The 27,390-nt window shown below is 47.2% G+C and overlaps 1 protein-coding gene across 2 annotated transcripts in view; it reads left to right on the plus strand.

Moving 5' to 3' along the window:
* Positions 1 to 14,881: 14,881 nt before the first annotated feature.
* Positions 14,882 to 27,390, plus strand: part of PTGIS (prostaglandin I2 synthase) — a 28,023-nt gene continuing 15,514 nt past the window's right edge. For both annotated transcript variants that reach the window (XM_040330859.1, XM_040330860.1), the window contains exons 1-4: positions 14,882 to 14,982; positions 19,852 to 19,975; positions 25,877 to 26,055; positions 26,879 to 27,019. In XM_040330859.1, the coding sequence (XP_040186793.1) occupies positions 14,906 to 14,982; positions 19,852 to 19,975; positions 25,877 to 26,055; positions 26,879 to 27,019 (521 nt within the window). In that variant the 5' untranslated portion in view covers positions 14,882 to 14,905. The remainder of the gene's footprint in view (positions 14,983 to 19,851; positions 19,976 to 25,876; positions 26,056 to 26,878; positions 27,020 to 27,390) is intronic.

Below are 27,390 nucleotides of genomic sequence, written 5' to 3' on the forward strand. Positions count from 1 at the left end.
TAGCCCATTATTCTCAGTGGTGGCACTTAGTGCGCAGCATAACACGTGTCAACGCACCGCGCAAATGTATATGGGCTTTAAGTGTTTTGTTATAGGAGGAAGCCGGCTTATGTAAACTGTTTGCCTTTCTGTAAAGTGTCCACGTATATTTTATTTCTGTCCACTCCTCTGTTTGGAAGCTCCGTGCCAAAGATTCCACCGTCTGTAGCGTTTGCTCAGTAGACGTGGAGCCAAGTTTGCACTCGATGTCCGGTGTGGGCATTGTCTTGTGTGCGAAGCTTCTACCTCATTGTGGTTTTGTGAGTTTTCTTTTTTGTTGTTTTTGTCGCATATAATAAAGATGTTTTAACGCAAGTGACTGGTGTATTTCTGTTTAAGCCATTACCTGCTTTTAACCACTAGCCGGCCGCGGGAGGCAATTTTATGATGTCCTCCCATGATCGCGCCCGCTGCGGCGCATGGGCAGCGCACTCTGTGATAACGGTTCCTCCGGACACTGCTGATAACAGATTGAGGTAAAGAGCCAATTAGCGGCCCTTTACCATGTGATCAGCTGTGTCCAATCACACTGATCACAATGTAAACAGATAACCAGCTTTTGTAAAGGAGACTTCTACACTGATAATCAGGGCATTGATTTTCAGTGTCCTGATTATCAGTGCAGTGCTGCCAATCAGTGCCCATCAGTTCTGCCAATCAGTGCTACCTCATCAGTTTCACCTACCACTTACCATCAGTGCTGCCTCATTAGTGCTCATCAGTGCAGCCCTATCAGCGCTCATCAATGTAGCCCCATCAGTACAGCCTCATAAGGGCCCAATAGTGCATCCTCATCAGCGTTCATCAATGTAGCCTCATCAGCACACATCAGTGCAGCCTCATCAGCGCTCACCTGCGTGGTTTAGGAGATATCCCCTTGTGTCTGCATGTGCCAAAGTGATTGACACATGCGCACTGAATCCATGGCACGTCATGCCGTTGCTTTCAGTGACTGTGCCATTATCGGCGGTGCATGCGCGGGATTGACGTCATCGCGGCTCCGGCCAATCACAGTGCCGGAGCCGCGATACCTGGAAGTAAGCTCCAGGAGAGATGTCCACAGCCGGGGGAGGGGGTCTTCGATCTAAGGTAAGTAATACATAATATGCCTTTGTCTTGCATTTTCTTTTTTTTTTTAAGGGTTTATAACCACTTTAAAGTGGTTGTAAACTCTTACAACACACTTTTTGCTACAGGTAAGCCTATAATAATCTAGGATATCTCCTAAACCTGAACAGTTTAGGAGATATCCCCTGTATCTGCATGTGTTGATGTCAAAATAAAGGAATGGCACGTATGTGCCGTTGCTTCAGTGAGTGTGCCGTTACCGGCGGCTCCCGCGTGCATGCGTGGGAGTGATGCTGTCACGGCTCCGGCCAATCACAGCGCCAGAGCCGCGATACCCAGAAGTAACACCCCGTAGTGATTTCGCCGGCCAGTGCTGTGTACACGCACCGCAGAGAGGGCTTCAATCTCAGGTGAGTATTACATAATGAGCTAGTATGCTATGCATTCTAGCTCATTATGCCTTAATCTTGCAGGTGTTCTTTTTTTTTTTTTTTCAAAGTGGGTTTACAACCACTTAATGGAAGAGTGAAATGAAAAACACTTAAAAAACAAGATATAAAAACAATCAGTGCCTCAGTAGAAAACCAAAAGCCGCAAGAAATGAAGTGTGCACACAGAACCTGCAAGGAGTAAAGTTCAGGCACTGGGGGGCGCTGCTGCTGCATTCTCCAGTCTAACCTCTCTCCATCAATATTACGAGCATTGTATGTAGTGCCAACATTTTATGCAGTACATAAAAAACACACACGCATCAATCCCAGCCTTCAATCTGAGGTCCCTATCTCACATATAGTGGGGGAAATAATTAATTGATCCCCTGCAGATTTTGTACGTTCGCCCCCTTTTACAAAGAAATTACGTTTCTATATTTGTTTTAGCATAGATGTATTTTAAATGATTGATAGAGAAAGGGTTCTCACAAAGTTGGGAGCGTGAAATTGTACCAGGGGCGGACTGACCATTGGGACTCCCGGGCACTGCCCGAGGGCCCCATGACACTAGGGGGCTCCATCAGGGTTGCCAGGCTCAATAAAACCAGAGACAGTATGTAAAAATCAGTTTTTTTTTACATCTGTCCCTGATATGTCCAAAACCGACATGCTTTTGATGTGAAAATCCTGAGATTTTAGCTGCCCTGCCTATGCAATGCCTCCTGGTGTGGTGGCCATCTGTAAGCCCGGGGGCCCCATAATCTTCTATTGCCCGGGGGCCCCATGAGTTGTCAGTCCGCCCCTGAATTGTACATAATGTCTTGGTATGCTGACGCCTTAAGAGTTCCCTTCACTGCAACTAAGGGGCCAAGCCCAACCCTTGAAAAACAACCCCCCACCATAATCCCCCCTCCACCAAATGATTTGGACCAGTGTATAAAGCAAGGTCCATAAAGACATGGATAAGCATGTTTGGGGAGGAGGAACTTGACTGGCCTGCACAGAGTCCTGATCTCAACGCGATTTAACCCCTTTGGGGTGAATTCGAGTGGAGACAGCACTGAATGGGATTTAAACCAAGGACTCCAGTACTGCAAGGTAGAAGTCTAACCACAAAGCCTCTATGCTGCGCATATGTGTGTCATGGTTGCCACCATGTCCGTCTCCCTTTTGAGCCGTGTGGAGCTCTTGTCACGCAGGAAATGATTATAAAGGCAGGAAATTGTGGCCACCTAGATAATAATACATTCACCAACAAAACTGGATTGCTGATATTTGATTCTGAGGAACCCAACGCCAAATCAAACAGCAGCAGAGGATGTTATGAGCTCTGGAGGAACTGCGATTCTGCTGGAAGGAAGACGGAGGGGCTGAGAACATTCACTGTTTTCCTACATCTCACAGGGGAGACGGTGTTATCGAGAATTTCCCAGGAAAAGACAGGAGTTATATGTACCGACTCCGCTCTCTTCTCAGCCCATCTCATATTAGAGGCGGAGGGCCTGCTGCTAAGGAAAACACAACCTTTGTGATGGCTCGGCAGCTTAAAGGGTTAGTTCACCTTTACCAAGGGACGGCTGCTAAGCAAAACACAACCTGTGTGATGGCTCGGCAGCTTAAAGGGTTAGTTCACCTTTACCAAGGTACGGCTGCCAAGCAAAACACAACCTGTGTGATGGCTCGGCAGCTTAAAGGGTTAGTTCACCTTTACCAAGTGCCGGCTGCTAAGCAAAACACAACCTTTGTGATGGCTCGGCAGCTTAAAGGGTTAGTTCACCTTTACCAAGGTACGGCTGCCAAGCAAAACACAACCTGTGTGATGGCTCGGCAGCTTAAAGGGTTAGTTCACCTTTACCAAGTGCCGGCTGCTAAGCAAAACACAACCTTTGTGATGGCTCGGCAGCTTAAAGGGTTAGTTCACCTTTACCAAGGGACGGCTGCTAAGCAAAACACAACCTTTGTGATGGCTCGGCAGCTTAAAGGGTTAGTTCACCTATAACAAGGGACGGCTGCTAAGCAAAACACAACCTTTGTGATGGCTCGGCAGCTTAAAGGGTTAGTTCACCTTTACCAAGGGCTGGCTGCTAAGCAAAACACAACGGGCTAGATTCAGGTAGATGCGCCTGATCTTACGGCGGCGCAACGTATCCGCAACTTACAGGAGCAAGTGTAGTATTCACAAAGCACTTGCTCCGTAAGTTGGCGGCGTATCGTAAATGGGGCCGGCGTAAGCGCGCGTAATTCAAATGCGTAAGGGGGGGCGTGTTTTATGCCAATGTGTGTTGACCTGACGTGATTGGCGTGATGCGCCGTCCGTGTACATATCCCAGTGTGCATTGTTCCAAATGACGTCGCAAGGACCTCATTGGTTTCGACTTGAACGTAAATTACGTCCAGCCCTATTCGCAAACGAGTTACGCAAACAACGTAAAAAATTCAAAAATCGAAGCGGGAACGACGTCCATACTTAACACTTTTTTACTACTAATGGCGGCGATCAGCGATTTTTTTCGTGACTGCGACATTATGGCGGACACTTTTGACACATTTTTGGGACCAGTGTCATTTTCACAGCAAAAAGTGCTATAAAAATGCACTGATTACTGTGAAAATTACAATTGAAGTTTAGGAGTTAACCACTAGGGGGCACTGTAGGGGTTATGTGTGACCTCATATGTGTTTCTAACTGTAGGGGGCGGGGCTGGACGTGTGACATCATTGATCGTCTTTTTGCCGTTAGTAAATCAACCTCATAGTGAAGCTTCCCTCATTTATCAAGTCCTGGAGCAACTGCACTTTGCAAAGTGCACAGTCTTATTTGCCTTTAGTAAATCAACCCCACAGTCTTTGATTTCAGAAATTTGTTTGTACTTGGAATTCGATTTGAATTTTAAATCCGAATTTCGGAAATTTGTACGAATTTTGTTTCGTTTTTCAGACCATTCACTAAACTTAATTTACACTGTAATTCGAGTATGTGGATATATCCGAATCGCCAAATAATGAAAAAGTTGTCCGAATATTTATTTGGAACGAAACGATCCGCACTCGCCACCTTTATCTCATTGAGCCCTGGTTCACATTGGTGCGATTTTACATGTCGAATCGGCGGTAATTGCTGCCAATGGCACCGTTCTAATCGGTGTGACGCTGCATTTGCGGTGCCGCACCGATTTCAAAAAGTTGTTTCTGTACTACTTCTTGCGATTCCGGGGTGCGACTTCCACCCGCACAAATGTCTCTGAAATCGCAGCCGAAATCGGAACTGGCGGGAATGAATTAGTTCAGCTGAACTCAGTGTGAACCTGGGCTCAGGGCCGCCATCAGGGGGGTACAGGCCTTACAACTGTAAGGGGCCTGGCCACCCCCCCTTTTTTTTGTTTGACCCCCCCCCACCTTTAGAAACTTGCGGCCTGACTTTTTCATAACTTTGGGCGCAAGTTCCGTATGCAGAAAGAACTTGCGCCCTTAGTTACTGCGGCGTAACGTATGTGTTGCAGCGTAAGCCTGCCTAATTCAAATGGGGATGTTGGGGGCGCAATTTCACTTGACCCCGCGTTTTTGACGTTTCTTTTGAACGGCGCATGCGCCATCCGTAAAAAATATCCCAGTGTGCATTGCTCCAAAGTACGCCGCAAGGACGTATTGGATTCGACGTGAACGTAAATGACGTCCAGTCCTATTCGAGAACGACTTACGCGAACAACGTAAAATTTTCAAAACTCGGCGCGGGAACGGCGGCCATACTTAACATTAGCTACGCCGCATATAGCAGGGGTAACTATACGCCGAAAAAAGCCTAACGTAAACGACGTAAAAAAATGCGCCGGCGGGACGTACGTTTCTGAATCGGCGTAAATACCTAATTAGCATATTCCTTGCGTAACTATACGGAAGCGCCACCTAGCGGCCAGAGTGATTATGCAGCCTAAGATACGACATAAGACACTTACACCTGTCGGATCTTAGGGATATCTATGCGTAACTGATTCTCTGAATCAGGCGCATAGATACGACGGCCCGCACTCAGAGATACGATGGCGTATCAGGAGATATGCCGGCGTATCTCTTCTGAGAATCTGGCCCGTAGAGTGCAACTGCACTTTGTAAAGTGCAATGTCTATTTGCTTTTAGTAAATCAACCCCAATACTCCACCTCATCATAGGGAGACATACAGGCAGAGTACAAGGAGTTGTTGCGGAGTCCTCGGACGCCGTGCGTCAGTAAATGTCCTGCAATAAAACAGAAATAGGAGGCAGCAATGATCTCACACCCTTCGCATGCCTCTCTGGCAGAGATAAATGGAGCGTATTTACATCAAAGTCTGTATTCAGCAGGAATGTACAGACCTCTCCGCTCACAGATGAGCCAGTCAGCAGTTTTCCCGGATGGATGGCGAGGGACGGTACGGAGAGTCCGTGGTGAGGAAACCTGCGCTCAGCCATGGTCACGGGAGGTTCCCGGCCGTCAGGGCACACATTGTGATTAAACCTGAGGATAATGATAAGAAGAGATTGGTGGAATCTCCCGGTGGTGAAACAATGTGGTAATCATACAATGAAAGGATATGGCACAATACTGAGGTCGTTATACAGGGGTAAGTGCGGGAACCGCATAGAAAGCCACCCAGGACCACATTTCACCATTCAGCGCCCCACCTGTCCACAATCCCAGCAGGGGGGGCTGGGTGACTTGTAAGAAAAGAAATGGCTGCACATCCAGGAATTCCGATTGCCCTTTATTGTTCAAAGTGATAACACCAAAGACACCAACACGAGGTCACGTAGACCTAGGGTGACCAGACATCCCCGGTTTCAGGGGACAGTCCCCAGATTGAGGACACTGTCCCCGGGCCAAGTCTGTCCCCAGTTTTGTCCCCAGATTGGATTTGAACAGGGGCTTGGGCAATTTAAAAGACAGTCAGTGCAGAATAATAATTGACTAATAATAATTTACTTACGCTGCGGATTTCGAGATACGTCGGCGTAAGTCCTACGTGAATCTAGCTCATAATGTTTAACCAGGAGAAGAGGCAAGAAGAGCAGATCAGATAACGCTCAGATAATGGACATTGACAGTTACCAGGTACTTTGGTCGGGAGGGGGCCACAGATGTGCACTCTGCTAAACCAACCACAATGTACAATACTATATACATTTTACTGTGTGATATAATGCACAATACACACCATAGACACCAGGCTGAGATATCACAGCAAATATCAAAGAAATAACTATTTTGCATTGCACTGTAGACAGTTCAGGTAGAACACACACAATGAGATACAATTAAAGAACATAATCAGTCCTTTTTACTTTCCAACATTCCACATATTTAATGTTTTGCATCTAATTGCGCTAAAAAGGAAGATGTAAATTCATTTTGAGTCGTGGTCTTAGTTTATCTGAACAGCGATAGAGTTTGGGATTTCTCCCTTTACCGATTCTTTATTAATAATAAAATTAATAATTGCATTCCAGTAAGCTGTGTGTGGAAATGCGCGCTCTCCCCCGCACAGCGTCTCTGCACATCGTACTCAGCAGTTCTGACACAGAATCTGATATATGAGAAATATTTCCCTCCGACAGGTTTTATAGGAATGCTTTATAGGCAATTAGGAGATGAGGAGCAATCATTTCCAGATGGAGAATTTATTTATGGGGAGCAGAGAGTATAGATGGCGAACTGGAGATATATACCCTGGAATGTACGCGACCCATCCTGGGCCCTTTGGTCTTATCACTCTGGAGCATCGCTCAGTGAGGTGCCGTGTAGTGGGGTGATGATCGGAGGGTTCAGATGGAATAAATTATATGGTTTAAGATTATATAGTTCTCAGACATTCAGGTCTACGTAATGATGAAACCCCTATACCAGCCTTTCTCAACTGTTTCACCCTTAAAATATGCACAGCAAATGGGAAGACTGAACCTTATATTAGTGGCCAGTTGGAAAAATGCACCTTACAATGGTGGCCAGTGGGAAGATTGAATCTTACAATGGTGGCCAGTGGGAAGATTGAATCTTACAATAGTGGCCAGTGGGAAGATTGAATCTTACAATGGTGGGCAGTGGGAAGATTGAATCTTACAATGGTGGGCAGTGGGAAGATTGAATCTTACAATAGTGGCCAGTGGGAAGATTGATACTTACATTGGTGGCCAATGGGAAGAATGTTCCCTACATTAGTGACCAGTGGGAAAATGCTCCTTTACATTGGTGGCCAGATGTAAGAATGCTGCTTACATTGGTGGCCAATGGGAAGAATGTTCCCTACATTAGTGGCCAGTGGGAAAATGATCTTTTACATTGGTGGCCAGTTGGAAAAATGCTTCTCTTAATGCACCCCTTTTGCAAGAATGCCCTTTACGGTAACGGTCAGAATGCGTTCCTTTACAGACAGCTAAACAAATTATTGGTGTCATGCAGCCGGCTCTGGCAAGTGACACTGGTTCCAGAACAATCCAGGCACCATCAAACGCAAGGTCAATTAGCCACAGTTTAAGGAACCCCCAGCATCCTCTGGAGGAACCCTAGGATTTCACAGAACCCTGACTGAGAACTGCCTAATACAAATGATACAGATGGCAGCTGCCACTTGCCCATTGAGTCCAATTTGTCCTACCACTGCCAGATAGTAATAGACATCAACCCTGGACCACTACGCGTTACTTGTCATCAATTTTCTCAGGCTATCATGCTAGCATTGCTCCGACCTTGCTTTACATCATCTACTCTGTGCTTGATACTAAGGGGCAAAAAGTGTGCCAAGATCCCCCACACCATTACACCACCAACAGAATGACCTGTTGATACAAGCCAGGATGGATCCATGCTTTCATGTTGTTTACACTAAATTGTGACAACACTATCTGAATGTCGCAGCTGAAATCGAGACTCATCAGACCACGCAGCGTTTTTTCAGTCTTCTATTGTCCAATTTTGGGGAGCCTGTGTGAATTCAAGTGACAGAGTAGGTGGATTGGTGGGGTAAGTGAAGGAAAATGGAGTAGGTAGAGGTACAATGGGATAGGTATCTGTACAGTAGAGCATAAAAAGGTTTGGCTGGGTAGGTGGAGGGTTGGCAAGGTAGGTGGAGGAGTGGTGGAGCAGGTGGAGGGGTGGTGGAATAAGTAGAGGAATAATGAGGTAGGCGGAGAAGTGGTGGAGTAAGTTGAGGGGTAACGGGAAAGGTGGAGAATTGCTGGGGTAGGAAAAAAGCAGTAGGGTGGGTGGAAGAGTAGCAGGGTAGGCGTGGCGAAGTAGGTGAAAAAACAGGAGGGGTAGGTGGAGGGGTAGTGGAGGAGATGGAGGGTTTGTAGGGGAGGTGGGGGGAGTGAAGTAGAGGAGAGGAGTGACAGGGTAGGTGGAAGAGTGGTAGGATAGGTAGAGGAGGGATGATGTTGCTAGGTAAAGGGGGTAGGTAAGAGAGTAAAGGGGAAGGTAGAGGAGTGGCAGGGTAGGTGTAGGAATGGAGGGGTAGGTAATGGGATGGCAGATTAGAAAGAGAAGTGGTGGACAGAGGGAGGAGTGGTGGAATAGATAGAGGAGTGGCAGGGTAGATGAAGGGGTGGTGGAATAGGTATCAGTACAGTGCAGTATTAACAGGTAGAGTGGGGTAAGTAGAGGGATGGCAGGGTATGTGGAGAGGTGTGGTGGGGTAAGTGAAGGGATGGAAAGGTAGGTAGAGGAGTAATGGGGTAGGTACTGCAGAGTTGTGGTGGGTGGGTGGAGGGGAAGCAGTTTAGGCAGAGGAGTGGTGGGGTAGGGGGAGTGGTGAGGTAGGTAGAGAAATAGTGGGCTAGTTAGTGATATAGGGGAGGTAGAGGGGTGGCAGGATAGGCAGCTGATTGGTGGAAGTGAGGTGGGGTGGGTAGTGGGGTTCTGGGGAGGTGAAGGATTGGTGGAGAATGTAAAGGAGTGGTGGTGTAGGTGGAGAAATGGTGGGGTAGATGAAGATGGTTGAAGATTGGTGGAGTAGGTGGGACGGTAGTGGGGTAGATCGAAGAGTGGTGGGGGAGGTGGAGGGGTGTTCAAGTAGGTGGGGGGTTGAAGGACTGGTGGAGTAGATTAAATGGTGGTGGGGTAGGGTAGGTGGTGGGCTGGTGAAGTAGGTCGAGGTGTGGTTGGATAGGTGGAGGGGTAGTGGGGTAGATAGGGGTGTTGGAGTAGGTGTGGGTAGTGGGGGAAAGTGGAAGAGTGCTGGGATGGATAGTGGAATGGTGGGGTAGGGGGAAGGATGGCAAAATGAGTAAAGGGAGGGGGGGTGTGGGGTAGGTAAAACCGTGGTCATATAGATGGATGAATGTTGAGGGAGGTAGAAGAGTGGCAGTGTAGGTGAAGTAGATAGATGAGTTGTGGGGTAGGCAGAGCGGTGGTGGTGGAGGTTGAGGATTGGTATGCTAGGTACAGGAGTTATGGGGAAGGTGGCACTATGGTGGAAGTATGGTGGGGTAAGAGAAGGAACTTTGGGGTAGATAAAGGTATATCAAAGCATTTAGGTATGGTGGGGTTGGTTGAGGTATGGCAGGGTACGTGGAAGACCAGTTGGGTATTTAGAAGTACAGATGGGTCAATAAAGAAGTGGTGGGATGGGTAGAGGTACGATAAGGTGCGTGGAAGTTGGGTGAGGTTGGTGGCGGTACATTGGGGTAGATGGAAGGTTTAGCAGGATAGGTAAAGAAGTGGTAGGGTAGGTGGGGGTTCGGTGGAATATAGAAGAGGTAGGGTAGGTGGAGGTACAATGGGGTAGGTGAAAGTCAGATAGGGTTGGTTGAGGTACAGTGGGGTAGGTGAAGGTTAAGTAAGGTAGGTCAACATTTGGTAGAATATAGTACACTATGCTCCCCTGTTGCCTTGATCCACCACTGCAGGTCAGAGGTCGTCAATGTTCTGCTGCTTCTTCATTGTCCAGTCTCGAAGTTGGGTGGATCCTGTACCAGGAGGTGTCACTTTATACATCCTGACAAATTCCCATGGGGTAGGTGGAGGTATTGCAGGGCAGGTGAAGGAGTAGTGTAAAGATAAAAAAAAAATAACAAGAGAAGTGTAAAGATAATTTAACGGTACAGAGGAAAAGGTGGAGGGATGGCAGAATATAGTAGAGGTATGCTGGAGTGAGTGGAACTACAGTGGGGTAGGTGGAGGTACGGCAGGGTCATTAGATTCATGGCCAGGTAGGTGAAGGGATGGTTGGGTAGATAAGGCAGTGGTTTAGAAGGTTAAGGTAAGATGGGATATAGTGGAGGTGTAAATGGAGGTATGAGTGAGTTAAGTAAAGGATTTGTGGGGGTACAGTGGTATATAGGTGGGGTAATTAGATCTATGGTCAGGTGGAGGAGGGATGGCATAGACTGGAGTACAGGATAGTGAAAGGTTCAGGATTTGTTTTCGCTGGATGAAGATTGGCAGCCGCTCAGGATGCGGAGATGCTGATAAAGACTAATTGGCCACACACTGAGATCCACAGGTGAAATATCTGACCCCATCCAGCCGCCTCCTGACACATGTTGGGGCCACAAACTACACAGAGGGGAACATTCCTAAATCCTTTCAAGAGAACCTGTCATTAACCAGCCAGTGCAATTTACCATCTCCCCTCTGCTCAGTTACATTGCTGGTTCTGGGGTGGTAATGGGAAGGTGGGGGCACATGTTCATCTGCTCCACCCTGGTACCATACCGGATGGTGTGTACTCCACAGTGGTTTGGTACCCACAGGTTCTCTTGAGGCACCTGAGTTGCGTTTACACTGTTCATACTCCATGTGTCTCATTTGGTCATATTTCACCATGATGTCCAAGCCCACCTTGGCCCTTGGGGGGTTAGTCCGCGTAATGAGCAGATAGGTCTGCCTGGGCCCCCGAATTGTCCAACAAGCTGGGAAGTCTCTGCAATAAGCTTCCAATATCCTGAGATGTATGGCAGGGGAACGAGATGGGGGAAACTCAAGGCTTCTTCCTCTGTTCGCAGCGTATCGTCCTCCCGTATCTAGAGAGAAATCCATAATTCACGTAAATCAGGGAAATTAATCTCATGACTATTTTCGCCGACATTCCTGGGACATGATCCGGTCAGGTCTCAGATTTCCACATGAGATTACTCGCCGGTCATCGCTCCGTCAACAAGTTGTTTATTTCCTCCGTAAACACGCGACGCAGACTGAGGACTTTGTTATGATAAACGAAGAGGGGGCTTAGCTAAAATTAATGTTGGATGGAAAATCAGGAATAATAACAAATACTATGTTCCCCCATCAGCACCTCCCAGGACTTCCGGAAACCAACAATAGTTGTCAACCAAATGTCATTATTCCAGGATGGCGGCTGGAATGACTCCATAGGATGGAGATGAGGCCCCTTCTGATCAATGAGAAAGTTGTATAAGCATGGCAGCAACAGAGCCTGTGTGTGGATCGGGTATTGGCTGAACCACGTGCTGGGCGATGGGACCAGTGTTAGGTGTACGGAACACCAGCCATGATCCATAGCAGTCATGTAACATTGTGATGGGGGGGGGGGGGGGGTTCTCTAATGACGAGTCACTGATGGCTGCTTCCTGTATGCAATTATTGATATGCATCATTGATAACTCCATACAAGCTCAGTAATGTGTCAGTGTAACCCTTTCAGGTATCTATAACTATCCCAGTACTGCCCCTGACAATGCTTTTATCTGCTTTTCTCTCCAGAAGGAAGGAGCCATCTTTGTTCGGTCATTATTCCCGGGGGCATCCAGAAATAGTCTGCACCCAGGATAAATTCAAAAAACAGTCTTCCTTTTATTTAGGGCTGTGCAAATTAACTTTTAATTAATCGATTAATCTTAAAAAATTTTTTGATCGATCAAAATATTTTTGATCGATTAAAATTCTTTTGGTTGGTACTCACCTCTCCGCCGGCTTCTGGGCCTTCAGGGAGTTCTGTCGGAGATCCAGTAACGTCACGGACACCGGCGGGGCTTGCCGTGTCCATCTGAAGGGCTCCTTTGCTGTGCCTTCATATCTGCATGCCGGCGGGACCTTACTATTTGCCACACGCAAGGGCTGTTACACTTCCCTCTATCACTTCCCTCTGTCAACCTGGGATTCTACAACCATCCACTGGGAGTTGTGATAGTTCCCTTCACGGGACATCTACATGCCGACGGACTGATGTTAACCTCTCCTCATCTGGATTCAGCAGTGGTATTGTTGTACACATTTTTTTACCAGTATCATACCTAGCTACAGGTTTTTATGACTGCTTTTGATACCGTTTGGTATTACTCGCACCATTTTTACAGTTTATGTAGCTACATCGATTTTATCTCCAGTGCAATATTTATTTGGTTACCTACTTGAAGACTATAAAAGTTTTAATGCTATTCCCAACGAGCGCGGCCTTTGTGTGTTTTTTGTATCCTGCTATCCATTTTCCCAGTGGTCGGTAGCTGCACTGGTAATCAGCCTGCAAGGAGATCAGCTAAAAGTAGTTGGATCTGTATGTGCGTTATAATTAATCGAAATTAGTCGATTAATCGATTAAAAAAAAAAAAAGATTAATCGAACAGAAAATTTTTGATCAGTAACAGCCCTACTTTTATTGAATTGCATTAATTACAATTGTAAAAACTACCAACGTCTTTCGGCCGTCAAGCCTTAGTCATTGATGGCTGAAACGCGTTGGTTGTTTTTACAGCATAATTCAATAAAAGGAAGACCGCTTTTTACATTTATCCTGGGTGCCGACTATTTATTTTCTGGATTATGCATTGTTGAGGCATCAGAAGCTCCAGCTTCTGGGTTGGAGTTGTAGATTTAAAAGTTTTTTTTACGTCGTTTGCGTAAGGCTTTTTCCGGCGTAAAGTTACCCCTCATAAAACAGGGGTAAGTCATGTTAAGTATGGACGTCGGAAATGACCGAACAGCGTCGTATTTTACGTTGTTTACGTAAGTCGTTCGCGAATAGGGCTGTACGTAAATTACGTTCACGTCGAAAGCATTGACAGTTTGCGGCGTAATTTGGAACTTGGAAACGTTCACGGACGGCGCATGCGCCGTTCGTAAAAAACGTCAAATACGTGGGGGTCACAATTAATTTGAATAAAACACGCCCACATCATCCACATTTGATTTAGGCGGGCTTACGCCAGACCACATACGCTACGCCGCCGTAACTTAGGGCGCAAGTTCTTTATGAATACGGAACTTGCGCCCTAAGTTACGGCGGCGTAACGTATGAGATACGTTACGCCCGCCGATAGATACACAATTGTATCTGAATCTGGGCCAGTATGTCTATCCATGGGGGCTGCATTATATCCATTAGGGAGGTCGCCTTATGTCACAGAAATTCTTCATATATTTATTATATGGAGAGACTACGTCACCTGCCTTCAGATGCGGATTGTTACTTGCCTGCCCACCCGCCCACCCACTCACTGGCCTACCTGCCCGCTCACCCACTGGCCCACTCACTGGCCTGCCCGCCCGCTCACCCACTGGCCCACTCACTGGCCTGCCCGCCCGCTTACCCACTGGCCCAGTTACTGGCCTGCCCGCCCGCTCATCCACTGGCCGCTCCCTCACTATTTTCAAATTGCCCCACTTGGATCTGCCCCTGGTGGAGCAGAGTGTTCCTGGATTCCCTACCTCAAGGACAGATGCTCATTATTAAAATGTATGTCAGCCCAAATTTTTTTTTTTGTTAAGGGTGGATTTGGGGAAGGATCAGGACCCCTGTCAGGTTTTTACAGCTGTCTGGGGCTCGGTTAGGCACTCTGGCGGACCTTTGTTCCTTACACAGGGCAGAATCTGTATATTGTGTCTTCTGGCCACAATTCACATAGCTGAAGGACGTGTTTGTAGTCATTGCTGAGCTCAGGCATGATGACCTCCAAGCATGAGCCACCATATACAGTAGAGATAAGAGGCGGAGTTCCTAATTTGTCTTATTTTATTTGTCGACAGCAGATATGGCGGTCGCCTTGTGCTGCATCACAATGGCACTCACGTTGGGTGGGAACAGCATTTGTATATCCATCTACCAAAGCAGATGGCGCCATATGGTCACTGAGCTCATTAAATCTGGGGGAACCTGGCCAGCTTGGGTCAGAGGCCTCCTTTAAAGGACAACACAAACTCATAGTTTGTGAGGGTGTAGGATATCTCCTGCCTATCCCTCCATCACTCAGTATGTGTGCTGCTTATAATTAAAAAGTGGAGTGTTCAGCTGCCTCTGCTGTGTTCACATAATGGTGGAGAGGATGACCCCCTTCAGATCCTGGCAGTGTTTGTGGAATTTGGAGTCCACGCCCCCCTCCTATATATATATACAGAGGATGAGAGTCTGCTGACTCCACTTCCAGCTCTGCCTCCTCCGAGAACGATGAGTTCCAGCTCTGTCCTCCTCTGGCTCATCCTCATCCCTGTGCTCATCTGGGCTGCCTTCCTGCGGAGGAACAGGTGAGTGCTGATCACCTACCTGGGGGGGGGGGGGACTGTGTGAAGGTGACTGCTGATCACCTACCTGGGGGGGGGACTGTGTGACGGTAAGTGCTGATCACCTACCTGGGGGGACTGTGTGAAGGTGACTGCTGATAAATTACCTGGGAGGACTGTGTGAAGGTAAGTGCTGATCACCTACCTGGGGGGGACTGTGTGAAGGTGACTGCTGATCACCTACCTGGGGGGGGCTGTGTGACGGTAAGTGCTGATCACCTACCTGGGGGGACTGTGTGAAGGTGACTGCTGATCACCTACCTGGGGGGGGCTGTGTGACGGTAAGTGCTGATCACCTACCTGGGGGGACTGTGTGAAGGTGACTGCTGATAAATTACCTGGGGGGACTGTGTGAAGGTGAGTGCTGGTCTCCTCCCCGGGGTGGCTTTGTGTGGGAACAGCAGATAACTTCCCTAGAAGGACTATGTAAAAAGCGCAGATACCTGGAGAGACTAAGTACAGGTAAGGAGTATGGAAAACTTACCTGAAGAGACTGTGTGTGGACTGAGGACAACCTACCTGGAATTGTGTGAAAAGGTTGCAGATAAGTAGGATGAGCAGGTGAGTGCTGATAACCTGCTAGAAGGGACTGTGTATAGACTACAGATTAATTACCTTGAGGGACTATGTGCAAAGAGTGTTAATAACTTACCTGGAGGGACTGTGTGTGTGTGTGTGTACTACCGATAACTTACCTAGAGCGAATGTACGCAAAGAGTTGTGGATAACTTACCTACAGCGTCTGCACGCAAAGGGTGGAGAATAACTTACCTAGAGGGGCTCCATGCAAAGGGTGGGGATAACTTACCTAGAAGGGTGAACACAAAGGGTGCGGAAAACTTACCTAGAAGGACTGCACACAAAGGGTGTGGATAACTTACCTAGAGGGGCTGCACGCAAAGGGTTGGGATAACTTACCTAGAGGGGCTCCATGCAAAGGGTGGGGATAACTTACCTAGAAGGGCTGAACGCAAAGGGTGCGGACAATTTACCTAGAGGGGCTGCACGCAAAGGGTGCGGAAAACTTACCTAGAGGGGCTGCACGCAAAGGGTGTGGATAACTTACCTAGAGGGGCTGCACGCAAAGGGTGCGGAAAACTTACCTAGAGGGGCTGCACGCAAAGGGTGCGGAAAACTTACCTAGAGGGGCTGCACGCAAAGGGTGCGGAAAACTTACCTAGAAGGACTGCACGCAAAGGATGTGGATAACTTACCTAGAGGGGCTGCACGCAAAGGGTGTGGATAACTTACCTAGAGGGGCTGCACGCAAAGGGTGGGGATAACTTACCTAGAGGCGCTGCAAGCAAAGGGTGGGGATAACTTACCTAGAGGGGCTGCACGCAAAGGGTGCGGAAAACTTACCTAGAAGGACTGCACGCAAAGGGTGTGGATAACTTACCTAGAGGGGCTGCACGCAAAGGGTGTGGATAACTTACCTAGAGGGGCTGCACGCAAAGGGTGTGGATAACTTACCTAGAGGCACTGCACGCAAAGGGTGGGGATAACTTACCTAGAGGCGCTGCACGCAAAGGGTGGGGATAACTTACCTAGAGGGGCTACACGCAAAGGGTGGGGATAACTTACCTAGAGGCGCTGCAAGCAAAGGGTGGGGATAACTTACCTAGAGGTGCTGCACGCAAAGGGTTGCAGATAATTTAGGAGGAACAGGTGAGTGCTGATAACCTACCTGGAAGAACAGTGTTCAAAGAGTGTGGATAACTGACCTAAAGGGACTGGATGTTGTAACATTGTAGAGTAATGCTGTAACTTCTGTTAGAGTTACACATTTATTAGCAGATAAAAAAAATATTATTTTCCACTGCTTATTATTATTAGCAGCAATTTGCATGTAAAATTAGAAGTGTTGATTTCTACATTGTTTCAATCTGATGTACAGCACTAGGATCAGGATAGACCTGACAGGTTTCCTTTAATGAGGGGTAACGTGTAGAATGGCATTACTGGATGAGGGCAGATATTGGGGGGTGCATGTATATAATTTGAGGATCCATACATAAGCGTGCGCACAGGGTGTGGCAGGTGTGCCCAGGCACACCCTATTCACCCTGTGCAGCACAGATTCCCCCTACTGCCCTAGCTCCCATCTTCCCCCCCGCTGTGCTGCCAACTTCCCTCCTCTCCTATCGGCTGTTGCTGCTGGGATGTTATAGGAGTGGGGAAGGGGCCAGTAAATATGTAATTTACCGGCCCCTTCCCTTTCTGAATGAACATCGTGAGTGATCGGTAGTGTGTGTTTGGGCTTTGGGGTGCACACCCTAATGCAATAGGCTGCGCACACCTATGGTTCCATATTACAGTGAACATCCCACAACAGAGTTGAAATCCAGAGGGGTCACCTCCTCCAACAGAGAGGAGAATCTGCTGAAATCCCCCCTCCGTCTCGGGGCTTCCTCAGTGTCAAAACCGTCATCATTTCACCCACGGGGGGTCACAGAGATGTCACATATTCCTGTGTGTGGGCAGATGAGCCATTACCATCTGGGGTTTCCTTCCCTCCGCTCAGCCGTCACACATATGACCTCATGGAGTGGCCTCCACAAACCAAATGGGATTCTGACCACAATGACTACCATAAGGCAGAACAGGACGGCTACCATCCTGTTGTCCACTCTGCCTAGTCCATAGCTCCCAACTGTCCCGGATTTCGAGGGACTGTCCCTGATTTGGAGCAATGTCCCTCATTCCTCCCCATTTGTCCCTCATTTTTGGTCTGATCTATATAGATGTATATAAAATGCACTTTTTATCAAAAAGTGTTTCTCGGTGCTAAACCTTTCATCCGATTTCTAAATTGCTGCGTGGGTAAATTCAAAAAGCCAATATAAAGGAATAGTAGTGGTAAAAAAGCACTTGTGGGTTTACCAATCTTGGCCCAGATTCTCGTAGATGGGTGTTACGCCGCCGCAAGTTTTACAGGCAAGTGCTTTATTCACAAAGAACTTGCCTGTAAAGTTGCGGCGGCGTAGCGTAAATCACCCGGCGCAAGCCCGCCTAATTCAAATTAGCCGGGTAGGGGGCGTGGAGCATTTAAATTAAGCGCGTTCCCGCGCCGAACGTACTGCGCATGCGCCGTCCGGAAAATATCTCAGGGTGCATTGCTTCAAATGACGTCGCAAGGACGTCATTGGTTTCGACGTGAACGTAAATGGTGTCCAGCACCATTCACGTACGACTTACGCAAACTACGTAAATTTATAAATTTCGACGCGGGAACGATGGCCATACTTAACATTGGTTGCCCCTCATATAGCAGGGGCAACTTTACGCCGCGCAAACCTAACGTAAACGTTGTAACTTCACTGCGTCAACCGCGCGTACGTTCGGGAATTCACGTATCTAGCTAATTTGCATACTCAACGGGGAAAACGACGGAGGCGACACCTAGCGGCAAAAAAAAAAATTGCATTTAAGATCCGACAGCGTAAGAGCCTTACGCCTGTCGGATCTAATGGATATCTATGCGTAACTGATTCTAAGAATCAGTCGCATAGATACGGCGGCCCAGATTAGGACTTACGACGGCGTACATGGCATTGCGCCGTCGTAAGCCCTTTGAGAGGGGGCACTCTTTACATCTAGAGGAAAAGAGATTTCACCTCCAAATACGGAAAGGTTTTTTCACAGTAAGAGCTGTGAAAATGTGGAATAGACTCCCTCCAGAGGTGGTTCTGGCCAGCTCAGTAGATTGCTTTAAGAAAGGCCTGGATTCTTTCCTAAATGTACATAAAATAACTGAGTACTAAGATTTGTAGGTAAAGTTGATCCGGGGTAAATCCGATTGCCTCTCGGGGGATCAGGAGGGAATTTTTTCCCCTGCTGTAGCAAATTGGATCATGCGCTGCTGGGGTTTTTTGTCTTCCTCTGGATCAACTGTGGGTATGGAGTTGGGTGTATGGGATTGTATTGTGTTTTTTATTTTGTTTGTTTATTTTTTTGTGGTTGAACTGGATGGACTTGTGTCTTTTTTCAACCTGACTAACTATGTAAATCTAGGCCCTTGTTTTTTTGTACAATTCTCCTTTAAGGGGGAGTGGCAAGGGGTGTGTCCTATGCCTGCATATTTTTGCTGATAGGTGTCCCTCATTCCCATCTCATAAAGTTGAGAGGTATGGATTAAGGTGGTGATTAAACTCACTTAGTGCCTTATCTACATTAAATTAGCCTCCAAACCTTTGTAATTAATGTGTTTGGTTTTAAAAGGATGGGGTGGCAACCCTAGTCCAGGGTGATGTGCAGAGCCATGTCTGGTGTCTGGTTTGATGTACAGAACTGTGCCACATGTCTGGTGTGATGTACGGCAGTGGTTCTCAACCTCAGTCCTCAAGTACCCCCAACGGGCCATGTTTTCTGGTTTTCCTTTACATTGCACAGCTGCTGTAAATCAATATCAATGACATGGTATTGATAAGAGCTATTTTATCTAAGGGAAATTCCCAAAACATGGCCCCTTGGGGGTACTTGAGGACTGAGGTTGGGAACCACTGATGTAAGGAGCTGTTCTTGGTGTCCAGTGGGATGTACAAAGTCATGTCTAGTCTGAATGCAGCAATGTCCGGTGTAATGTACAACGCCATGTCTGGTCTGATGTACGGAGCTGTGTCCAGTGTGATGTACGTAGCGGTTCCTGGTGTCCGGCCTCATGTACAGACCCATGTCTGGTCTGATGTACGGAGCTGTGTCCAGTGTGATGTACGTAGCCGTTCCTGGTGTCCGGCCTCATGTACAGACCCATGTTGGGATGGCTTGTTTGGGTCTAGAAGGTAAAAGTGAGATGCAGCCACAAATCCTGAATGTTGTTTTATGTCTTTGCAGGAGGAAGAAGGAGCCCCCACTGGACCGTGGACTCATCCCATGGTTGGGTCACGCACTAGAATTCGGGAGAGACGCGGCTGCCTTCCTGACACGCATGAAAGCCAAACATGGAGACGTGTTCACAGTAAGTGTCAATTGTACTTCGTTCAGAGCGGGTCCAGTCACCAAGGACAATAGAAGGTGACACTGAGTGGCAGCCATGATTGTTAGGTTTGCTTCATACATTCCTGTAATATGACAGATTGGTGTGACCAGGCTGGTGGCATGTATGGGTCACCTATACACTCTCAATAATGGATATGTCGTTCCTGGGGTGCCCACATGTCCCGGATTGCCCGGGACTATCCCATGTGTGTCCTGGGTCCCGGGCACCTTCATTCCGGGACAATACAGTGTCCCGGAATGAAATAGAGGATACAGCCACCCTACTAACTGATTGTCGGAACTGGTTGCTAGGGCTGCTTGGCATCTAGCAACCAGTGGCGTCAGTCAGAGACTCAGAGTGCACCTAGTACTGCACTGTGACTGGTGTCTCCACCCACCTCCTCCTTCTCCAGTGCTCAGAATGACTTAGAGGGACTGGTGTGATCTTCTTCACTCCAGTATCTCAAACCACCTCTTTCTCTGGCGCCCGCAGCCCACCGTCCGGTGGCATCTGCAGTGCTGACTGGCTCTGGCTCAGATCCATGGCTGCCCGACTTCTCCTCCTCCTGCCTGTGGCCGTGGCCCGCTCGACAGTCTGAGGGACCCCAGACATACCAGTGGACAACCATTTACCAGAGGGCATATTAGAAGACGAGGGGGACAATGAAGGTGACACAGGGGGACAATGAAGGTTGACACAGGAGGACAACAACTGAGGGAACAGTAATGAAGAAGAAGGTGACACAAGTAGGGAACAGTAATGAAGAAGAAGGTGACACAAGTAGGGGACAGTAATGAAGAAGAAGGTGACACAAGTAGGGAACAGTAATGAAGAAGAAGGTGACACAAGTAGGGGACAGTAATGAAGAAGAAGGTGACACAAGTAGGGCACAGTAATGAAGAAGGTGATACTAATAGGGGACAGTAATGAAGAAGAAGGTGACACAAGTAGGGGACAGTAATGAAGAAGAAGGTGACACAAGTAGGGGACAGTAATGAAGAAGAAGGTGACACAAGTAGGGGACAGTAATGAAGAAGAAGGTGACACAAGTAGGGGACAGTAATGAAGAAGAAGGTGACACAAGTAGGGGACAGTAATGAAGAAGAAGGTGACACAAGTAGGGGACAGTAATGAAGAAGAAGGTGACACAAGTAGGGGACAGTAATGAAGAAGAAGGTGACACAAGTAGGGGACAGTAATGAAGAAGAAGGTGGCACAAGTAGGGGACAATAATGAAGAAGAAGGTGGCACAAGTAGGGGACAGTAATATAGAAGGTGACACAAGTAGGGGACAGTAATGAAGAAGAAGGTGGCACAAGTAGGGGACAGTAATGAAGAAGAAGGTGGCACACGTGGGGGCACTGAAGGACAGTAATGAAGCTGACAAGTGGGTGATATGAAAGTGACACAGGGGGACAACAACTGAGGGAACAGTAATGAAGAAGAAGGTGACACAAGTAGGGGACAGTAATGAAGAAGAAGGTGACACAAGTAGAGGACAGTAATGAAGAAGAAGGTGACACAAGTAGGGGACAGTAATGAAGAAGAAGGTGGCACAAGTAGGGGACAGTAATGTAGAAGGTGACACAAGTAGGGGACAGTAATGAAGAAGATAGTGGCACAAGTAGGGGACAGTAATGAAGAAGAAGGTGACACAAGTAGAGGACAGTAATGAAGAAGAAGGTGACACAAGTAGGGGACAGTAATGAAGAAGATAGTGGCACAAGTAGGGGACAGTAATGAAGAAGAAGGTGACACAAGTAGGGGACAGTAATGAAGAAGATAGTGGCACAAGTAAGGGACAGTAATGAAGAAGAAGGTGGCACAAGTGGTAGAACAGTAATGAAGGTGACAAACTGTCCAAACTAGTGACCACTGTTTGCTTTTGTTCTTCCGAAAACTGTCAAAATCTTTTTTTTCGCGTGGTGGCGGGGGGGGGGGGGGGGGGTGGGCGGGTTGTCCCTGAATGGCCGTTTGGAAATTTAGTCACCCGAGCCGTTCCGCACACCAGGATTTTGTCATGTGACCGTAAGTGGTAATCCTATCCATTCCTGGCCCCCTCGGAGCCCAGCCAGTGCTACCATCCACTGGAGCACCACACCTTCCCAGGCTGCACCAATAACACATCTCAATTTGGAAAGCATTAAAGGGAACCTCTCTGGAGACAAATATGGGTGCTACCATTGCCAGGCTCCTTCTTCTGAAAATTGGTGCTGCCATTGCCAGGCTCCTTCTTCTGAAAATTGGTGCTGCCATTGCCAGGCTCCTGCTGAAAATTCTAGTTTGTCATTCTGATCTTTTTTTGCTTCAGCCCTAATTCACAAGTATACTGATTATCTTTGTACTTTTTCCTTCCTACGTGCCTTTTTCAGATCAGGGGCTCTGAGTATTGAAGTCAGGGTATGAACATGACAGCCAGGCAACTGGCCTTTTTAGACTAAGGCCTCCATATTTCCCACAATGTAGTGTCTCTTTGAAGGGCAACTCAGAGTCTTATTTAATCTTCTGACATGAAGATGATAATCCCCGGCATGTCTCCTCCTGTGCATAGCTGCCCCGGGTGATTTTTTCTCCTCTCCCAAAAATTCCACTGATTTTATAAGAATCATTTTTGCTCCACCCAAAACCTGGCAGAAGTCATTATTTTCACTGGAGGGAGGCTGGAGAAGAGATCAGATTCACATGTAATTTACAAATGGTACAGTGTGGGTAGACAGCTTCTGCAAGCTGTAGTTGTGTGATGCTATGGTGCTGTGTGTTTTGTCGTTTTTTGGATACGTAGCATCCATGTATGTAGTGGGTTGTGAGGCATGAAGGGTGCAGAGTAGGTAAAGTTATTGGGCACCAGACACTTCTTGAATGCAAACAAACTTTTTTGGCTAGATACCCAGTGCAGTTTCCCGATTCTTCACCGCCCCCGGTTGGTGAGAATGCTGCTCCGGTACTTGCCTCAGTTACTCACTGTGGTCCCTGGTAATTAGGTGGATAGTCCCTTACTGGAGACAGCTTCCCCTCTACCCAGTGGCGGTTGGTGCTCAAAATTTTTTGGGGGGAGTAAACAAACTGAAAAAAAAACCCATCAATGGCCGCCACTGTGCAAATCAATGGCCGCCACTGTGCCCATCAATGGCCGCCACTGTGCCCATCAATTGCCGCTACTGTGCCCATCAACTGCCGCCACTGTGCCCATCAAATACTGCTAGTGTGTGCATCCCCTGTCCGCCTGGCACTTACCTTGTCTTGGTGGGGCAGCGGGTCACGGCGGTGTCCTCCATGCTTCTTGATGTCTTCTCCCGTCCTCTGCTATGATTGGACGCCTAAAGGGTAACAGACCCAAGCATGAATCTATCTATGGTGATAGAGGGGTGGCAGGGAGAGGGGACAGCGCCGGTGTGCCTCTTATGGACGCACCGTCACTGCCTCTACCTCTGACCACGTCAGGTTCTCTGGCCGGCAGCACCGTTATTTTTGGTTGGACTGTGAGCCGCAGTCCCAACCCTATGCTGCTCTCTTGCTTCTGGATAGGCCCTCAGACAGCCTAGCAGCCAGATGTGTCTGGAATAGGCCCAATCTCCAGCCTAGTAGCGTGGGCAATACAACACATGTCCACCCAGACAGCCGTCCAGGTGGCACAGAACACAGATCATCTGATTCCACCCGTATATATAGGCTCTTCCAGCAGGCCAAGGAATTCAAGAAAACCCCTGTCCATTGGCTGAGATACCCCATAAACCCATAACCTGACCTTGCATTGCCCTTCTCATATCTAGTACCTCCAAGTACCCGGCCACCTAGTGGTAGAAGAGAAATTTGCAACAAGGCCAAACTTAGGGAGAAATCAATAGATCTCTAATGATCAACCAGGATAACTATTCCTGACAAGTAAATTTGTGAGGAGCAACCCTGCCTAAACTTCAGGGTGCTACAGGTACAATAGTGTGTAGTAGGTATACTTGTGTCAGATTGTGTGGTTTGAGTGGAGAAGTTGTGTTATAATGGTGCCGTGTGATACAAAGGACGCAAATGTAGCTGCTTGATATAATAGTGCAGTGTGGTTGTGTGACTTAATGGAGCTATATATTTGTACAGTGTGGTTGTACGATGCAATGGTTTGGTTGTGCGGTACAATGATGTCATGTGGGGTGGTTGCATAGTTGTACAGTATAATGGTATAGTTGTAGTTGTGTGTGGTGTGTTGTGTAGTTTTTCTTATAATGATGCTGGTGCAGTAGTGTGGTGTTTGTGTGATTGTTGTAGTTGCAGAGCTTTTTTTCAGCTGGAACTTGGTAGAACTCAGTTCCACCACCTCCTACTCAGGCCCTCTGCTCCCTGCTTACCACTATCACTTGTAAACACAGAAGTTCAGCTTCTGTGTTTACAAGTGACAGGTTGTTCCCCAACGGCTCCCACAGATATGACCTCCTGGGTGGCTCCCACTGAGTGCAGGATGGGGACAAGGGAGATGCAGGTGCCGTGCAGTGCAGATCCTGAAACCCCCACTGGATGAACTCCCTGCAAGTGAGAGGGGCAGACCTACATTCAGTACCAGAAGGGGGGTTGTATGCACAGGTCAGAGCTGAAGAGGGGAGAAAGTGAAATGTGGATGGGGGATGCAGAGATAAGCAGCTGCTTGTATGTTACGCACCCCTGAACTCTGCACTACATATGTAGTGCAACTCTGCACTATGTATGTAGCACACTCCTGAACTCTACACTATGTATGTAGCGCACTCCTGAACTCTGCACTATGTATGTAGCGCACTCCTAAACTCTGCACTATGTATGTAGTGCACTCCTGAACTCTGAACTATGTATGTAGCACACCCTTGAACTCTGCACTATGTATGTAGCGCACTCCTGAACTCTGCACTATGTATGTAGCGCACTCCTAAACTCTGCACTATGTATGTAGTGCACTCCTGAACTCTGAATTATGTATGTAGCGCACCCTTGAACTCTGCACTATGTATGTAGCGCACTCCTAAACTTTGCACTATGTATGTAGCGCACTCCTAAACTCTGCACTATGTATGTAGTGCACCCCTGAACTTTGAACACACTCACTGTTTGATTTGGTTTGGAGGGTATGGGGGGGGGTATGGGTGTTCGTGTTTGAGTTCCAGCACCTATTTTCTGAGAAAAATAAGCCCTGGTAGTTGTATGGTATTGTGTGGTGGGGATGTGTCCTACAGTAGGGTTGTGTAGTTGTGACATAATGGTGCAGTGTGGTTGTGTGATACAATGGTGAGTGCAGTTGTGCAGTACAATGGTGCATTTGTGCAGTAGGGTAGTGTAGTTGTGTGGTGGAATGGAGCAAGTTGGTTGTGTGGTACAAGGAGACGGTGTGGTTCTGTAGGTTCTACAGTGGGGTTATGTGATACAATGATGCAGAGGGGTTGTACAGTGGGGTTGTGTAATGGTGTGTTTGTATAGTATGGTATGGTTGCATAGTTGTGTGATATAATGGTGCGATGTGGACGCCATTCTCCAATCACCCCGGAATTGGGGAAAGATCACCGGAAATGTCAGAAGAAATCCTCTCCCGACTTCTCCTCTCCTCGTTTGGTGTCAGTTAATCCCCTTCATGTCTCACAGGAGGAAAATCTCCTTTTGCGAGAAAAGAAACTCGCAGAGCGTCACTCCTGAAATATGTTCAGATTAAGGAAAATCTTCCAGAAGGTTGGGGGGATTATAGCTGAGAAAACAAACAAATCTCTCAAAGAAAAGAAGGATAAAGGGACCAAACAGACAAATTCCTCCGGGGGTGGGTTGGAATGTTAGGACTATGTAGAGATGTCATGGTGCAAAGTCACCCTTATCTGTGTCATTACCACCATTCCTCCACATGTCACCTGATGCCACCCGCTCTATTCCTGCCAGGTCCAGGTGGCTGGGAGGTTTGTCACCGTTCTCCTGGATCCGCTCTCCTATGACCACGTTGTCTGGGAATCCAGGAACAAGTTGGACTTTGGGAAATACGCCAAGATTTTAATGGAGCGAATGTTCAATGTCACTCTGCCAGATTATGATGCCGCAGCAGAAAAGGCCACGCTAAAACTGTAAGTATTACGAGCAAAAAGTAGATTGCGAGTTCCTGCATAGCTGGTGGATGGTGGGAGTTTCCAATTTCATGGCCACCAAGCTCACTGTGGCCTTATAGTATAAATTGGAAGTGGAAATTAGTCTGGACTACTAGAATGGACTTTTGGTGGGACAAGTAATGAATGTAAAAAATCTATAAAAATGTATTCATAAAAAAGAGTAAAGGAACTAACACATGCCCAAAAGGCTGTTTAGGCAACAACGCTGTATATACCATACTTTATTATTAACGGTCGTTTCCACAAACCTATGCGGAGACCTGTTTAACCTAACTCTATGCTCCTGATGAAGCGTCCTGTACGCGAAACATGTCGAGACTAAAAGCAAGACTTACCATTCCGCATATCAAACTCAGTTCCAAGGATTAAAAGTTTATATATACTCTTCTGTGCTATATAGTCTTATGTCATGAGTATATTTGCATAAGTATAAGCTTTTTTGTACTATTCTTTATAATATGTACTGAGATAATATGCTGATAATGTACTGTTCCCACGAAATTATGTATATCTTTCCTCATATACTCTTTTTTTATGAATAAATATTTATAGATTTTTTACATTCATTACTTGTACCGCCAAAAGTCCATTCTAGTAGTCCAGACTAATTTCCACTTCCATATTATCGGGACGTTGGTACATTCCAATAGTTGCATTCACAGTAGTTAGTCGCCCTGTGTTTTATGCATTTTTTTGGCTAGGTCCACTTAAAAAAGTATAGTTTAAATTGGTGGGTACGGAAGCGATTTCTGATCGGAGATTCCTTTCATTTGTTTTGTAGACATCTACAGAACCAGAACTTGCCGAGCCTGACCAGATCCATGTTCAGAAACCTGTCCGCCATACTGAATGACAGCAACGTGTCGGCAACTACATGGAGGGAAGATGGCCTCTTCAACTTCACGTACGGTGTCATGTTAAGGTATTTTTCCTTTTAATTACATTATATATAATAAATATAATTTTCTCATAAGTAGGACATGCAAAACCACAGTTTGGAGAGGTACTGTAGTAAGAATAGTTTTGGCAGGGGCTCTCTGGAGGTGGTGAGCTGATTGGGGAGGTAAACTGCTGCCCCGCCCCTGAGGATCTAAGGAAGAGTGTTGTACTGGACCCCCTATATTACATGTACATGATTTTTCAAATCTGTTATATTCTTCAATAATAACAAAATAAAAATAAAAGGGTTCATGCCAGGGGTCTCATGAGGCTTTGCAATGCTAATAGTTACAAGCATAACTCCCTCAGGCAGAGCTGGAGGGCCATCAGTTTCAGACTCCTGGTTTATGCCCT

Source organism: Rana temporaria, chromosome 12, assembly GCF_905171775.1.
Source record: "Rana temporaria chromosome 12, aRanTem1.1, whole genome shotgun sequence".
Taxonomy (NCBI): Eukaryota; Metazoa; Chordata; class Amphibia; order Anura; family Ranidae; genus Rana; species Rana temporaria.